Source organism: Aplidium turbinatum, chromosome 1 (genome assembly GCF_918807975.1).
Source record: "Aplidium turbinatum chromosome 1, kaAplTurb1.1, whole genome shotgun sequence".
In the NCBI taxonomy this organism is placed as follows: domain Eukaryota; kingdom Metazoa; phylum Chordata; class Ascidiacea; order Aplousobranchia; family Polyclinidae; genus Aplidium; species Aplidium turbinatum.
This window is the reverse complement of record NC_137472.1, coordinates 52,344,819-52,360,988: the sequence shown is the minus strand read 5'-3', so window position 1 is coordinate 52,360,988 and position 16,170 is coordinate 52,344,819. Positions and strand designations below refer to the sequence as shown.

The window sequence follows — 16,170 nt, the reverse complement described above, 5'->3', positions numbered from 1 at the left end:
AATGTACGCTCTTTCCATACCAGGCAACAACTTTACCAAGTTTGATAAGTAACATTATATTTATTAGAAAGTTACAATGCATCAAAATATACACCCCAAGCAAAAAAGCCAAAATAACGCCATCTTGTGGTATAAAAATACCCCCGTAGCAAGGTGTTTACAAAATAATCTATTTAACCATTTGAAGAACATTTCCTAAGGAACTTGTGTACAAAGTTTTGACTTTGTCACTCAACCATTTAAGCGGTTCGAGTGAAAGAGCAAAAATAACTGTAGAGACAAAACTATTGCTCTGAGCCATTTGGAACTGTTTTTATTGAATTCAGTGCCCCTGAAAACCCCCAAATAGCAATTTTCCCCACTCCTCTACCATCTATATAAGAAATATACTTAAAAATCACTCATGCGTAACCAGGATTTGCCCCTCGTGTGGCCGAATTGCAATCCTCAATATCTTGAAAACCGAAGGCCATAGAATGCTAATTTTTTTTTTTAAAAGAGTTGTCTCAATGAGCTCTATCTGAACACAATATATCATAAAATTCTGGAACCATGGGTGTACTAATATTCCCTAAATTAAGCATGGAATGACTCCTCTGCAAATAAGCCAATTTTTTATTATGGGGAGTTAAAAATTGGCCCCCAACTTACCTCTTAATAGTTGAGTGACAAAGTCAAAACTTTGTACACAAGTTCCTTAGGTAATGTTCTTCAAATGGTTAAAAAGATTATTTTGTTCGTCGCCAAACGACTTTTATTTCTTGAAATGCTTCCTCGAATTAATTGTTTGGTTCAACACAGTCATGAAGGCTGCGCTTCCAACAAACCGTACTTTATTAGTCGGAGCAACGAAAAAATTGTATTCGGGTTTTGTTGAGCAATTATCCGCCCCGATAGCTCAATTGGTTAGCGCGTCACTTTTGGAACGAAGAAACTTCAAGAGCAAGCGGCGCTGGTTCGACTCTCGGGGTGTGCGCTTGAGCAACGCACGTTAAGGACTGCTCTCCATTCAGCGGCATCTAATGGATGGAATAGTTCGCCGGCAACAAGACTTCAACAATCGGAAACTTCACTCTGCCAATCTCGGTGACCGGGCCTGCGTCAGTGATTCAATCAATCAATACCACTGTGTAGTGTGTATTCATTGATAAATATAGACGATAAATAGAACCAGCAATATTACAATCATCTTTTTAAAAATCACCAACGCATCCATATAAAAACCTTGCTAATGAATTAGAGCTGTTACTTGTGGCGCAAACAACATGCTAATCGGTTATTATCGTGCAAGGTACATGGAGACCCATATTAGGTACGAACGTTAAAGGCGCAATTGCCCAATTTACAAGTGCGTATTCGCAATAATCTCTTTTAGGGCATTTTAACTTGGCCTGTTAGTGTTAAGATGCATTGATTTTAAGTGAAGTACAATGTGTAAACTTTTTTAAGTTTAGACTAGACTAAATTAACGCTTCACGAGTAGCCTACTGCATAATTTGGTTCCAGTGAACACTGAATCAGTTGTAAAATCCTAATGACTTTGCTCAGTGTGAAATCAGGAAGGTATCATCGGAGATAAATTTATCTATAAATGGTTCACAGCCCAGTTTCCATAGAAATTAAGCGAAACTTACTACACGTATTGTAAAACAGTGTGCATCGTCAAAAAGGTAAGAACAAACACTGGCGTTCTGTATAAAGACGTCATGCTAACCGCTACAAGCAAAACCGTCATCGGGATGCAGAACCACGTGACAAACTTCAGGCGAGATTCCACAATGCCATCGTGTCTCTTTGTGATCGATTGTAAAATGAAAATAACAGACCCCCATATGCAATGGTACAACATAGGGTCAACTGGAAACGAAAGATTGGCTCTGCAAAAGAAATTAACAAGACTTTACCTGATTGATTGAATCTTTATCCTCGGACTGGGAAAGCTTCTTGCAGAGCTTAATCCTGGCAGTTTCGCATACTTGTAGAGGCTTTGAATCACTGACGCAGGCCCGGTCACCGAGATTGACAGAGTGAAGTTTCCGATTGTTGAAGTCTTGTTGCCGGCGAACTATTCCATCCATTAGATGCCGCTGAATGGAGAGCAGTCCTTAACGTGCGTTGCTCAAGCGCACACCCCGAGAGTCGAACCAGCGCCGCTTGATCTTGAAGCTTCTTCGTTCCAGAAGTGACGCGCTAACCAATTGAGCTATCGGGGCGGGACCTTAAATTATTTTTATTCGCCTCCTTAGCATTTATTGACATCCCGTTCTGCTAACAAAAAATAATTAAGCAGCTCTCGGCGTGCAGTGAAAGACAGCTCTCCACTCGTTGTGGTCTGGCTAGACTAGAGAGAGATAATTTACAGAAAATATCTCACCAATTAGGCCTACTTGTGGAAGCTAAGATTGTGAAAATCGTCATTCTGCATAATTTAGATTGATAAAAAACGTTGAGGGGGTGCTACTATTCGGTGAGTTCCTAACCTCTAATCCTAAAACAGCAATGAAAATTAGGCTACGGTACACGATAATTTTGAAAAAATTAACGAATAGGGATCGGACTCACCGAAACGGGCCATTCCGTATGTTAAAGTAAATCAAGCCAATTATGTCGTATGCTAATTCGAACACCTCGACTTGTATTTCTGGTGCAATATTTGTACAAATATGCAAAACAACCGTTCTAGATATTTTCCCATCGTGAATAAGCATCGTAAAGGGGATAAACAAAAAACATGCGGGCGAAAGTGGTGTCCTTTAAAAACAAGTATATGCCGTAGGCCTCCCTTACAAATCTTACCTTAAGTCTTTGATTAGAAACGTCATCGCAGGTAGGGAAAACAGGAAAAGCCATAACCATAACTGCGATGTAATGAAATTGACGGAAAAGCGATCCTCGCTCGGGCTCGTTGAGTCAAGTTCTTTTTCATGCTTCAAACTTTTACTTTCAGTCACGGCTGAATTCTTTTTTGCTTCGTTAGGTTGAAGTCTCACTACCTGCTTGTGTAAATCAGATACATCTACGATTGAAGAAAGGTACATGTATAGAAATGCAAACGGACTTCCGATTTGAATAAGGACAGCAAGGACAAGTGAATGTGCTGATACGCGGAAGATCTTCTGTTGAAAATATTTCAACGGCGTGATACCAGACGCCAAATTACTCGCTTTCGTGATCAAGTATATCATGCATTTCTGCAGTACGAGCATCAGTGTAAAAACTGCGTAAGCGAAAAGAAAGAGGATAAACGGAGCAAACCCAAACCATACGCGGTGTTCTTTTGCTAAGATATGCATGTCTGGGGTTGGCAAACCACACATTTCCCAGAGTCTGTATCCCCAAGGAAATCCATAGAGAACGGTTAATAGAGATATAAACGGTTGGATCTTGTAAGGTTTACAACTTGCAAAGTGGGCGTCGTTGAGCGTGTGGCAAGGTTGCCGGGTGCTTAATTGCTTCAGCTGGTAATGATAAATCAAAAATATGTTCGCAACAACATATACCGGTATCCCGTTGCCAAGAAACCGTATGATTTGCCCAAGAACTTGAGAAAACTCAACTCTAGCACGGAGAGCAATGAGACGATCACCGGGCGATTCAGTGTAAACATGAACAATCGCATTGCTGTCTTCTTCCAATGGCACTTTTTGCATTTTCAACTTCACTGCATTAGTTCCAAAAACAGTTCGGGTCTCGTCCCAAGGAACTTCTACTCTGAGATCACCTTCAGAATCTTGAAGGGCCAGTTTAAAGCTTTGGTAAATAGATGAAAATCCAATTAAATGCACTTTGTAATAGAACCGTTTGTCCATTTTTATATGAAGGTCTTTATTCAGCACCTCACTGTGACCACTGTTCATTGACCAGAGATTTGAAAAAACATGGGGTACTGTAAATTTTACCGATAGTTCCAGGTCTGAAAAAATGTTAACGTCTAATACTTGAACACCTTTGACCTGAGTATAAGGCAATAAAACATGGGTGTAGTTTTTAGTCATCATGTGATTCAAATCAAGATGAACAACTTGATATTTTGGAGTACGCATGGCAAGATAGGATAAGTCAAATGCTTTCGTGCATTGACTAGCATTGAAAGTTTTACAGCCCAGAACCCATCTTTTTCGTGCAACATCAGTTCTACTAATGAAATTTGGACCATTAACATCAGTGAACTCTTTCACTGAAAATATAAAATATGTATCAGTGTTGGTTTCAGCCGGAGAAAATGACCATAAAAAGCTCGATACATTTTTCCAGCTGTAAGATTGAGACATTTTAACTGGCTTTGGTTTATCAAACGATGCTACATTCTTCATTTGGTCATTTCTCTCGCCAAAGTAATATTTCATCAACCGGTTGCGTTTTTTCACATTCTCTGTAACTTGTTTCTTTTCTGAATCAATAGCATCATAAAGAAAACGCGTTGTTACCAAGCACAACTGTTTGCACCAGGCTAGGCAACGATGATCAACAGAAACACGGACATCAGGGATCGCAGTGGTCACAGTTGACAAACAACTTGTGTTGCTCTTTTCTGAGATTGGAAGTCCAGCAAGAGAGGAACTGACTTGAAAATCCCTATCACCGCCAGCAATTGATATTACAGTTACTTGTGAAAGACTCTCGGCATTAGTGATCCAATAATTGTTAACTTTTGAATAAAAATTAGCCATCAGAAAATCAATATTAAAAACCGGTGCCAAATTTGGACTTCCCAGGGTGATAATGGTTGATACAGTTCTGGGGTTGAAGTTATCCAAAGTAAAAACAGCTCTTGCTAGCATGCCACCAATAGAATGGCCCACAAGTATGACAGACGTAGGCTTGAACTGGGCAAATTCATACAAAGATAAAATATATTTGATACTGTCATCAAGAAACTGGGCTTGTGAGGTAAGCGTTCCTCCATACAATGCCACAAATTCTTCTTGAAAATCAATGGTGAAGACATTGAAATGATTCACTCTGTGTTTGTCCATTGCCTTCCTCAACAAAATTGAACCAAGAGATCGGGCCTGAAGTAAAAATATTAGAAAGTGATGCAAAACTTTATTGCAGTGTATGAAACTAAACAAAAAAACAGCACCTAGAGTTTTTTTCTATCTAATAAACAAATTTACACTCAAGAGAAATGAGTACTGGCCTGCAAGCACAACTGAAACAATGATACTCTTGTCATCCATTTTTTGTAGCTCTGATCAATGGGACAAACAATCGGATAAAGTTCAGCAAAGTGAGGAAAATTTTAAATATAAGTTATTCCATTGTATGTACCATACAACAGTTAAAACATATAGGCTACAGTACACTTAAAACACCTTGCTCTTACATGTGAAACACTAAATTAAATATATAAAAATCTATTTTTTTCATATTACAAATCAACACAAGCATGCAAAACTGAAATCGTGCAACTAGGCATTGCATTCAAACAGATAAGGGGATGTGACCACGTTTGCCAAACAATCTGGCATGCGATCTTTATCGCACAACCATTTGCTCCGGTTCACTAAGTCAAATACTCTGCCAAAAATTAATTATTTAAAGCAAATTATTTAATATTAATCAATACAAAAGATATTAAAAGTGTGTATATATATAAATGATTTATAGAAAATAGTTCACAATCCATACCTGCTTATAACTCCCAGCATGGCCTGGTATAAAAAGAACTGGGATTCCTTGTAGCTTTAAACTTTGTATGTTATCGAAATACCGACCTTCTCCATACAAATACAAAGAATAGTCATTGCTAAGTGTCTTTGAAGGATAGACCTAAATGGTTGCATGCAGTAAAGATATGAATACTGATTATAAACATGTCATTGTCAAAACAGGAATAAAGAGCACGGTAGTTTTAAAATTAAACTAATTTTTAATAAAAATTTGTCACCAGTAAAATATAGGCTACTTAACTATCGTACGTCAGTACTGCTTTGTTATGCCAGCTTGCAAATGGTAGGCTTGCATAGTGCATACCAGCTGATTTGCTACATATATGAAGTGCCCAACTGCCCATCTATATTTTTTCAGCTAGTAATTACATGATACACCATATCAGATCATGTTAAAAACCACAGAAAACAAGCCTTAAAGCAGCCGGCGGCCATCAAGTAGTGCTCGAATGACCGCCAGTGCTACCTCCTCAGTCGGCAAAGTTTGGCCGCTGGTTTCTTTTAGCCAATTATTTAATTTCGCAATAGAATGATCGTGGAATTAGACGCAGTGACGCAGAATTAAGTCAGCGCGTCATAATCGCCACTGTTGTATTGTGCGGGAACATTTCCTATGGGATATATGCAATATATCCAGCTGCGATCACCAGCGCTGTAAGTCTTGTTTGTAATTCCCGACGTTTATTTTAACAAAGTGGTAATCCGAAGTGATAAGTTACATCAGCTGGCAATATTGTCGTTTTTATGTCGATTCTATGTTGTCGGACATTGAATCGTTGTTAAAAACGAGAACTAGGTTAGTTGACATCCTAGGGGAAACCAAGTGTCTTCAGAGTTGAGAAATGTTCCCGCTGTGGGTTAATGATTTCACACCATCAATGGTAACATCATAACGGAATAAATGGTCAGATTTTATCATTATGAAAGGCGGCATGCAGCTGAAAGAATTTACTGAGCAGCGAGCAGTTGAAACAATTTAGTGTCATTAGATGGTCCGGCAATACCGGATTACAATCCCGATAAAGCAGTTATTGCGTGGTACAACGATTCTATTGCAGAACGTCGCCCAGACTTTAACAACGCTAAGTAATCATTGCAGCATTGTTGCAAGTTTAATTCTATTTATTTGTGCTATCGTTATTTGTATTTGGGCCTCCAAGCACTCAGATTTTGCCGCGGAGAAAGAGCTCTCGGTAGGCCACGATGGCTGCCGGAAAATAATATGAGTTTTAAGGCCTGGAAAATGATGATGCAGGTTGTATCATATTCATTTAATGTTAAATAGGTATGGTATTCACTTCAATGTTTTGTTCTTTTAATTAAATCTATCTTGTTGTTCTTGTTTATGAAGCTATTAAAATATCATATGAAAAATATTATTGACTACATATTTTCTTACTTTCAAGTACTTGGGATATTCAAACATATAAGTCATTTCGCAACCATTTTTTTCATAGTTGTATAAAACATCCCACACACCAAGACAAATGAATGTAAGCATGGAACAATGAAACAAAACCTCTTTATATGTTGCCATATTTTAACTACAAATAGAAAAATTAGGCCTACATAAATTACAAAAAAGATTCTGCAAATACAAACATATGAGATCTTAGTCTAAATATGTCAAAATAAAGGATGGACATTGGACAGCTAGGATTGATTCATTTTGGGAATCTTTCTCCTCCGACAGAGAAAATCTTTTTGGAAGCTGAATACAAACAGCTTTGAACCACTAACACTGGTCTGTTTACAAAAATTGAAAAAAATAAAGTTTTCCCTTTTTGAAACATTTATTAGAAGGTAAAATTGTTCCATCTCCTATGTTTGGTTGAATAGAGTGAAAGCCTTCCTTAAAATAAATTGCCCAAGCACTCATCAAGAGTTAAAAAATCACTGAATGATCTTTTTGTTTCTTCAGTCACAAACAGCTGTTTTAGGCTTTTTTTTAATGATAATGTTTTCATAAACCCAGTATTCTATAAAACTGCATAAATAAGTTTTCCGGAATAAACTGGAAATGAATGCAATATAAAATTTTACCTTTATGAACACTTTGGTAAATGCATACTAGGCTACGTATAATAGACACTACGGTATACATCTCTGGTAAAATGTGTGCATCTTAACTCCTTGAACACCGTTCACAGATTATAACCAGCTGACACCAAACGAGACTACAATGTGCTGTGCTGTCCTGTCAGCACTCAGCAGGAAAAATGTACAATATTATTAGGTGTCATTTTTCTGATGACCAGTCAACTGACTTTTTTGGTAAAACACACCACGATTATGTACTGTTTTATTTTTCGTACAGCACTGACGTGACATTTTCAGCTTCAAAAATTCAGCAGGGCAATCAGCCATTGCTCATCATTATCAAATCAGCCATGTAGTGTGGGCTAGCGCTAACCAGACCTCAGTTTTGCATTTTTTTAGATTCAGGCTTCATTCAGCAAAGTAGCCTACAGGTGTAGCAGTCCAAGAGTTACTGCATGCCAAAAGTTACAAGAGTTGCCAAATATTTCATTTAAATTTTATTTAATTTTGTTTTAAAAAATAATTAAATTTTTAACCTCTCAAAAAATCAGATTAATAATTATAAGTATTTTGTAATGTTAACTGAAAAGCTTGCATTAGTTTGAGAATAATGAATTCATTACACTTAGTTAAAACAATTTTCGCTTTTCTATCGATTGTGAAAACGCCTGGCACCGCTGGTAACTTTTGGACTGACAGTAACTTCCAGACTGCAACGCCGCAGAAGCAGTCCAAAAGTTACTGCTATTGTAAGTGGGTGTGCTTTTTCGAAATTCTTTTGGGAAAACTTGTAAATGGACTGAAACTTCACTTGGTCAGTAGATTAAACCCTTTGCAAGTGTGCGAAAGATGAATCCCAAGGATAAATATTCTCACCACGAAACCATAATTCTAGACTTTTAAGTTTCGTGCCACGTGTTTTCGATGGGAGTCCAACGGAAATTCATTGTTTTCATCACTTTCGTAAAAGCTAAAGCCTTCCCCGCGTGTGAGACTGTGATAGCCTACTCACTGAAGGTTGATGGCGTTTTGACTACCGGTTGGCCTACATGTAGCCTGAGTTACTTTATATTTCTTCAAAACGTTAGTTACAAAAAACCAGACCAAAAATAGGCTCAGTGCTTCATTCACTAGAAAACTTTGCTTTTAACTTTCATGAAATAGGCCTACATAAAATATAGTCAAAGACTATGTTCGTCAACTACAACTCAAGACCAGCGGCTAACAAGTCAGCCTTGAAATGCAAACTTTGCACGATATATTAAGGCCTGTTGCTGTACAGCTTATTAAATGCCACCGATTCACGCATAGCCCGATTTAAACTTTGAAATGTTTGGAGCGATGATCAATTAAATTATTTGTTTCAACAGAGCCATATAGCCTACAATGAGTCAATAAAACACTCATAATACTACATTGTGAATCGTAGGTTGCATTAGGCTATAGCACAATCAGGATGACAGCAAAAAACTATAGGCTAAGTGGTCATCTAGTCAATCACCTCCCCATGCAAATTTATTTGCCACCGCACGTAAGGCACGGACACAACTTCAAATGGTATAATACAAACAAATCAGTTTAAAATGATAGCCTACGTAAATTGTTAGGTTACAAATTCAAATTTCATTCCAAAACAGCAACAATTTCTGGTACAAAACTCATCTTTTAACTTTCATCTTATTTTCGCTTCATTCCCAATTACGTTTCTGCTGTAAATCATGTTGTTAAGATGCAATGGTGGATAATTCTTCAAGTTCAACATGTTTCCAATGTTGAAATCATTGATACAAATCTGCTGCAAGCGTCAAATCTGAAAACCCTGTTTTAATAACTTCTGGACTGGCAGTAACTTTCAGACCGCGTATACGCGGTCCAGAAGTTACCGTAACTTTCAGACCGCAGTAACTCCTGGACCGTTACACCGGCAAACTTAGATTTTTCAACGGTTGAGTGAATGGAGGTCACAATGTGGTAACCGCAAAGCATCGTTCCTTCATTTCACTTTTTCTGCATCCCCCGACAGACCTGAAGTTTTATTAAAGACTAATAAGGAACTTACACGAAAAATGAACCCTTCAATTTTTTCAATGAAAAAGTATAATGTGGCGGGATAGCCTACTCGTCTCAGTTGTTAAAGATACCTCAGACATCAGATATGTTTCAGACGGGGATATAGTGATACTCACTATGTCCCCGGTTTCAGATACCAATATTTAAAAATAGTAAAGCAGAACATTGTAGCAATTATGGTTGGTTGGTTTTTGAATCTTGATTCTCAGACTGACAAAGCCTTGATTGGTTATTCCTGGTAGTTTCGCATACTTGTAGAGGCTCTTGGCGCAGGGCCGGTTGTCGAGATTGGCAGAGTGAAGTTGCCGGTTGTCGAGATTGGCAGAGTGAAGTTTCCGATTGTTGAAGTGTTGTTGCCGGGGAATTATTCCATTCACTAGATGCCACTGAACGGAGAGCAGTCCTGAAAGTGCGTTGCTCAAGCGCACACCCCGAGAGTAGAACTTGCGCCGCATGATCTTGAGCCGGGCGCGTAACCACTGAGCTAACGGGGAGGAATTATAGCCCTATCAGCTTGCTATCGTTGTTTTCAAAAGTAGGCTACCGGTAGCCTACTTGAAAAAAATAATGTAGCTTACAACAGAGTTGCTGATTTTCTCGAAATTCAAACTTGACCAGCAGTTTAGTTTCAGATGAAATCACTCCACTAATCTCGCTTCCTTTTATCTCATTAGTAAAATATCGAATCCTTTCCGGTTAGGCTACTAAAAAAAATGCAACTATGGGTAGGCCTATTTTTTAGACTTATCAAAGGCTTTTCATGACATTAGGCTACTTTTACATGAACTGCATAATTTTGGTATCAGGTGCAAAGCATAGCCTACGCCTACAACTGGTTCAAAAACTACCGTAGCCTACTTAGAAAACAGATTTCAAGAGTATAGAGCTCTCTTAAACCTTTTCTAATAAGCCTGAGATTTTGTTTGATGCACCCTAGGGATCAATACTAGGACTAGGCTTCTATTGTTTCTGATTTGTGCCAATCATTTTTCTAGGTGTTTGAAATATTTAGAGCCAGTCAGCCAGTGATGTTTGCGGACGATTTAGATGTAGCTTATTTCTTAGCAATAGAAACATCTTTAAGCTTTTTGAAATGGCCAACGAGGAAATGATTGCAGTAGGCTAACAAATTGGTTTTCGGTCCACGTTTTCGGCAAATAAATTATCGCTTAATGTAAAACAAGTAGCCTAGGCCTACATGCTATTTAATTGCAATCCCACTAACTTACCTACGACTTTTCCCACTCTATCTGGTTTTGCAGTAAGACAAACCGGGGCGTGTTGTCACAATTTATACGAATCAGCATGTAGGCTGGGCTATTATCATCTAGTTCTGTAGCCTAGCCTACCAATGCTATTCAAATGTTAAATAGCCCAATTAAAAAAAGCATCATTCGACTTCTTTTAGCCAACTTACAGCAAAAGTTTCTCCTGGTTGGGCTATTTCGTTTTTGCGTAAAGATGTATTTAATGCAGGTGAAAGGGTTGTGACAACACGCCCCACCCCGTGTTGTTGTCACAAATTTTCTGCACATGTTCTCTAATATCAACAAAGAATGGTTTTAATACAGGCTAAACAGAATTGAAGCGGTTGGGATAGCTATCTGACTTAGTTATCTTAGACTCCATCAACGGCCCAATCACTATTCCTAGCAGGCCCGGATTAAGGGGGGGGGGCAGAGGGTGCAGGTGCTCCGGCCCCCCGACTTTTGAAAGCCCCCCCTGCGTGGACAAAATGTGATTTTGTGTTATTTCTTTTTTTCTTTCATTCTTTGAAGTTTCTGCAAAATGCTGTGCAGTGCTGGATTAATGCTACTGGTACTGTAGACGGAAAGGAAGTTTTTCGCGCCGAAGGCGCAAAAAAAATTTGCACGGGGAGCCCCCCGCGCAAAATTTTTTTTATAGTGTTTATACAACGCAGTTAGTATATAGTAGTTTATAGTTAGCAGATAGTAGTTTATATAGTGCTTATATAGGCTACAACAACGTTAGTGCTTATACAACGCATATCGCCTCGTTGCATAAGCACATACAAATGTTTATATTTAAATTATATACGTTTATAGCAAAAATGCATTCCACGGGCCAACACGCCGGTGGCATGAAATCACATGGTTTCAACAATCAACAACCGCAACAACCGGCTACATCTCTGCTGCATGTCTTATCTATTTGGTGTGATGAAAAGAGCAGGCCTAAAGGTAGCGAATGGTATCTTTCAGTGATCAGTTATGACCTTACCTTAGTTTGCCAAATTATGTTTTTGTTCAGATAGAAAACTTACTTTTGCCTAAAATTCAATGGCACTCCCCATAATTTCTACTAAAGTGAAAATTACTTAACCTTCACTGCTTGTACGAAAGAGAACTGAAAACTATGCCTTCCACTGAAAACTCGTTGTTGCATGTTTGGGTTATCACATGGAAAGTGTGCTGTGACAACCAGGGTTTTGAAGCCGGAGCCATGTCCGCCCCGTTTGCTCAGTGCTGTAGTTACGCGCACGGGTTCAAGATCACGCGGCGCTGGTTCGACTCTCGGGGATGTGCGCTTGAGCAACGCATTCTAAGGACTGCTCTCCATTCAGCAGCACCTAGTGAATGGAATAGTTTTCCGGCAACAACACTTCAACAATCAGAAAACTTCACTCTGCCAATCTCGGTAACCGGCTTTGGGTCAAGAGCCTCTACAAGTATTCGAAACGCTACAAGCACGCACTGTTACAAGTAAGCACTTTTCGGAACCTGGAGCAGGGATGGAGGAACCACGTGGGCCTCGTGGGCCTGGGCCCACCTACTTTATTTTCTGGGTGGGCCTGGCCCACCCACTTTTGAAAGCCAAATTTCTTTGAAAAGGTAGTGAAAACGGCAAATTAGAGAAGGAGTTCCAAAAAAAAGCTCTTCACTCATTTGATACACACTAGTTTGATTACACAGGCCAACAAAACAAATTTGACACAAAAGGTGAGATTCATTTTAAAGTATTTCAGGGCCCCTGATTCCAAAAATGCACTTCGTTTTTTCGAATTTTCGAAACTACCAGGAATTGAATTTCGAACTAAGATTACATTCTTCCGTAACAAGGATAAAATTTTAAGCAGCTACTTTATTGATATAAATGGCCTTCGTACCTTGATGGGTGTTGCTCAGTAGGCCTATAGTAAGCCTACCATAATAAAGAATTACGTTTGTTCATCGATGGCTTTGTTTTGCTTATTCGTCTAGTTTGTTAAGCAAAACAATGTACCGTAGGGGAGATGTGGGACCAATGAAACAAAATGGGTATTTTTTTCGTTGTCGCGCGTGATTTTCGCAGTACAGGGCTACTTAAGCGTTTGAGGGAAGCACATCTTCTTACTGTGTTTATGCATAGTTAAGGCTTCGGATTGGACCACAAATTAAAAAATTATTTCACTTTTTAAAAGTTCACTTTTTTGTGTCATTTGCAACACTTGCAACACACCAATGGGACCAATGAGACAGGTTTACTACTTTCACAAAAACTGTACTTTTTCTGAAGAAAGATTGCATTTTGTGTAAAAGCAAAGAACAAAAAGTTTCTAGAACGAACATGGACAAATGGAAGAACGAACAAGCTGATTCAATACAAAATTGTTTAAACAGTGACAGTTAGCTGGGGAGGAGTCGTCACAGACAGCAATGTGATACTGTGACAAGTTTATTGCAAATTTCAAAACACCAGACACGCGTTTCGTTTTGGCAACAGAGGTTGGGTCTGGCAGAAGACATACAATATCACAATGAGACACATAAGCCACATTTTCATTTTCTGGGAACACAAAACAGTCCTTCATTTTGTCTGATGTTTTCTCAATTTAATTTTAATAACTCCATTTCATAGTCATTATCTTGATCAGGTTCATGTGCAAGCCGGCCGATGAAATGTTTAAATTTAACATCTGCATTTGCATGAACTTTGGCCACCACATAGGTTCCAGTAGAAAGACAATCAGGAATTATGTTTTGCAATGCATTTTCTTCACATGAAACATCACTGGTATCGGTGCAAACACTCTCAACGTCAGTTTCTAGATGAACTTTCACAACACTGCTTGTGCTAGATTCTGAAGATTTTTACAACTGATTTACGTTTTCGTGATTTTCTCTTTCTTCCCTTTGCAACTGCTTTTGGATATGGCCGTATTGAAGATAACAAAATCGAATCATTTTTTTGTAAGGAAGCTGAAGTACAAGGCTCAGTTTCTCCTGATTGGTGATGCTCATCAGAAGTTACAGAATTCTCACATTGTACGTTTTCAGAAATACCTAGATTGATTTGGAGAAATTCATAAATTTAATGAAGTGTGACAACACTTCAGAAAATGGCTCATTTTTCATCCATCCTTCAAGTATCTGCCAAGAGTGGTATGATCAAATTTATGTTTTTTGGCAGCTTTTCTCACAGATAAGTTATATTAAACAATGTCATGCAAAGCATTATTTGAAGCTTCATTTGAAAAATTCCTTTTTAAGCCTTCGGATTGCTTTAACATAGGCATTTTCTGCAAAAAATACTTTCAAATTCAGACAGGGACCTTTGAGACATGGTCTCAATTGACAGTGTCTCAAAGCTCCCCCATCTCAAAAACTTTGAATTAAACGATGGTTTCACAAAACTCGACTTATTATCTCTCATAAAGCCTACCAATCTTGTAGAATACCTTCCTACCTAGTACATGAAAAACTTAGCATTTGCTATAATAAACACTTGAACATAATATTGAAAGTTTTCCAGAAGTACTACTTTTTTACTTTTGCCTGCCAAAACATACTTTTGTCTCTCATTTCTGCATTTGCAACAACCTAACTTTCAAACCTCGTGGCAAAGAAGGTTTATGTAATCTCGTTCCAATAACCACCAAAAAAAAAGTTAATTTTTAGTAGGGATCAAAAACGAGCTGTGTTGTATTGGTCCCCTTGTATCATTGGTCTCACATCTCCCCTATGTATTTTTTTTGTACTTAGTAGCTTAGTTAGTAAGTCTGATATTGTTGAAGTCAACAAATATATTAAGGTGATTGGTTTCAAATGGCGTTTATAAAACTCAAAAATGTGCCTAGGATTACTTTCAGTTTTGTCTATGTAATAAACGACACGATGTTAAATCTATATGGGCTCAAAATTGCAAAAAAATGTTTTTGCTGTGGGCTATCTTAAAAACTAGAGCCAATTTGAAAAAAAAGTGCATTTTCGAAATCAGGGGCCTCGAAATACCCTAAAATGACTTTCACATGCCGTGTCTTTAAAAAAAAAAATTTTGTTTGCTGTGTTATCTTTGATAGCTCAATGATAAAATCTAATCTTTAAACTTTTCTGTTGAGCCCACTGTTGATGGGAAGCACGTGTGGGTGTGGCGTGTGGTTGCGTGTGATTGATGGAGTAATCTATAAATCAATCTAATTGTTCTCCAAGGTTAAAACAATGATATCATTACATACTATGCAGTGCATGCACGTAGGCCTACTGTACAATGCTGCAGATTATTTCTCCCGGTTGGTATTATAACTGTGTGTGTATATTGCCTTTTTATTTGTGTGTATATCGCCATATTTTGTACAGCGCTATAGAGCAATTTTGTAATTTGTTTGGCCAAATCGGACCCAAAAACTGAATTTTTTTGCTGGTTGGCACAAAAGGCAATCATGAAAACACAATGTATGAACGATTTAAAGTATTAGGAATGCAGCAATGTTATGGGAGGTCTTAACTTTAAGAAGTTTGATTAACTTTGACTGCTACCCCGTTGGGCCCACGTACTTTTAAAATGGTTCCTCCATCCCTGACCTGGAGCAGTGGTATCAATAAGCTCCGGAGCAGGAGCTAATTTATGATAAAAGAGAGCTCCGGAACTGGAGCAACTTAATGTTTATGCTTGCTCCAAAGCCCTGGTGACAACACGCCCCTTTGACAACTCGTCCTGGTTTGCATGATCAAACTGTTTTTAAACACCACGAACAATCTGACTTGTCTTCACCCCTCATTTATAGAAAGTAACTTGAGATACTGCATACATGCAGTCTATGGAAACATGGCCGCTTAACCCTGACTTAACCATTGTTAACAAATTTATGACAGTGATTGCTACACGACCACAGTCTGTTGTCGTAGCGCTGCCGAGATTCGTTCATCCAAGTGTACTTTAAAATAGCATTATATTTTTTTACTCCCTTCACTTTGCTGACAGCTTTTTTGATGCTTTCTTTCTCCGTTTTGCTGTCGCCAAGTGCTTTATTCCATTACCAGCGCATTAAAGAAACCAAAGACTGGCTGCTCTATAGAAGCCTTCCAGTGTAGTCCGGGAACATCGTGAATCTGGGGTGGTAAAAAGATAGACCCTCGGGCCCAGAGGCTCACACGACGACGACACGACC

General features: G+C 38.4%; 1 protein-coding gene across 1 annotated transcript; it reads right to left on the bottom strand.

The window, feature by feature from the left end:
* Nucleotides 1-47: 47 nt before the first annotated feature.
* On the bottom strand, nucleotides 48-5,759 carry LOC145782843 (GPI inositol-deacylase-like). The gene is made up of 3 exons (XM_082594610.1): nucleotides 5,632-5,759; nucleotides 2,797-5,012; nucleotides 48-1,877 (listed from the first exon to the last, which is right to left on the bottom strand). The coding sequence occupies exons 2-3, from the start codon at nucleotides 4,974-4,976 to the stop codon at nucleotides 1,634-1,636; spliced, it is 2,424 nt and encodes an 807-aa protein (XP_082450736.1). The 5' UTR covers nucleotides 4,977-5,012; nucleotides 5,632-5,759; the 3' UTR covers nucleotides 48-1,633.
* Nucleotides 5,760-16,170: the final 10,411 nt, after the last annotated feature.

Bases quoted from the DNA above. Each gene is read 5' to 3' on its own strand.
- LOC145782843 (XM_082594610.1), bottom strand. From the start codon at position 4,976: ATGGACAAACACAGAGTGAATCATTTCAATGTCTTCACCATTGATTTT. The intron at 1,878-2,796 runs GTAAGATTTGTA...TTTCTTTTGCAG, and splicing joins TTTCTAATCAAAGACTTAAG to AGCCAATCTTTCGTTTCCAG.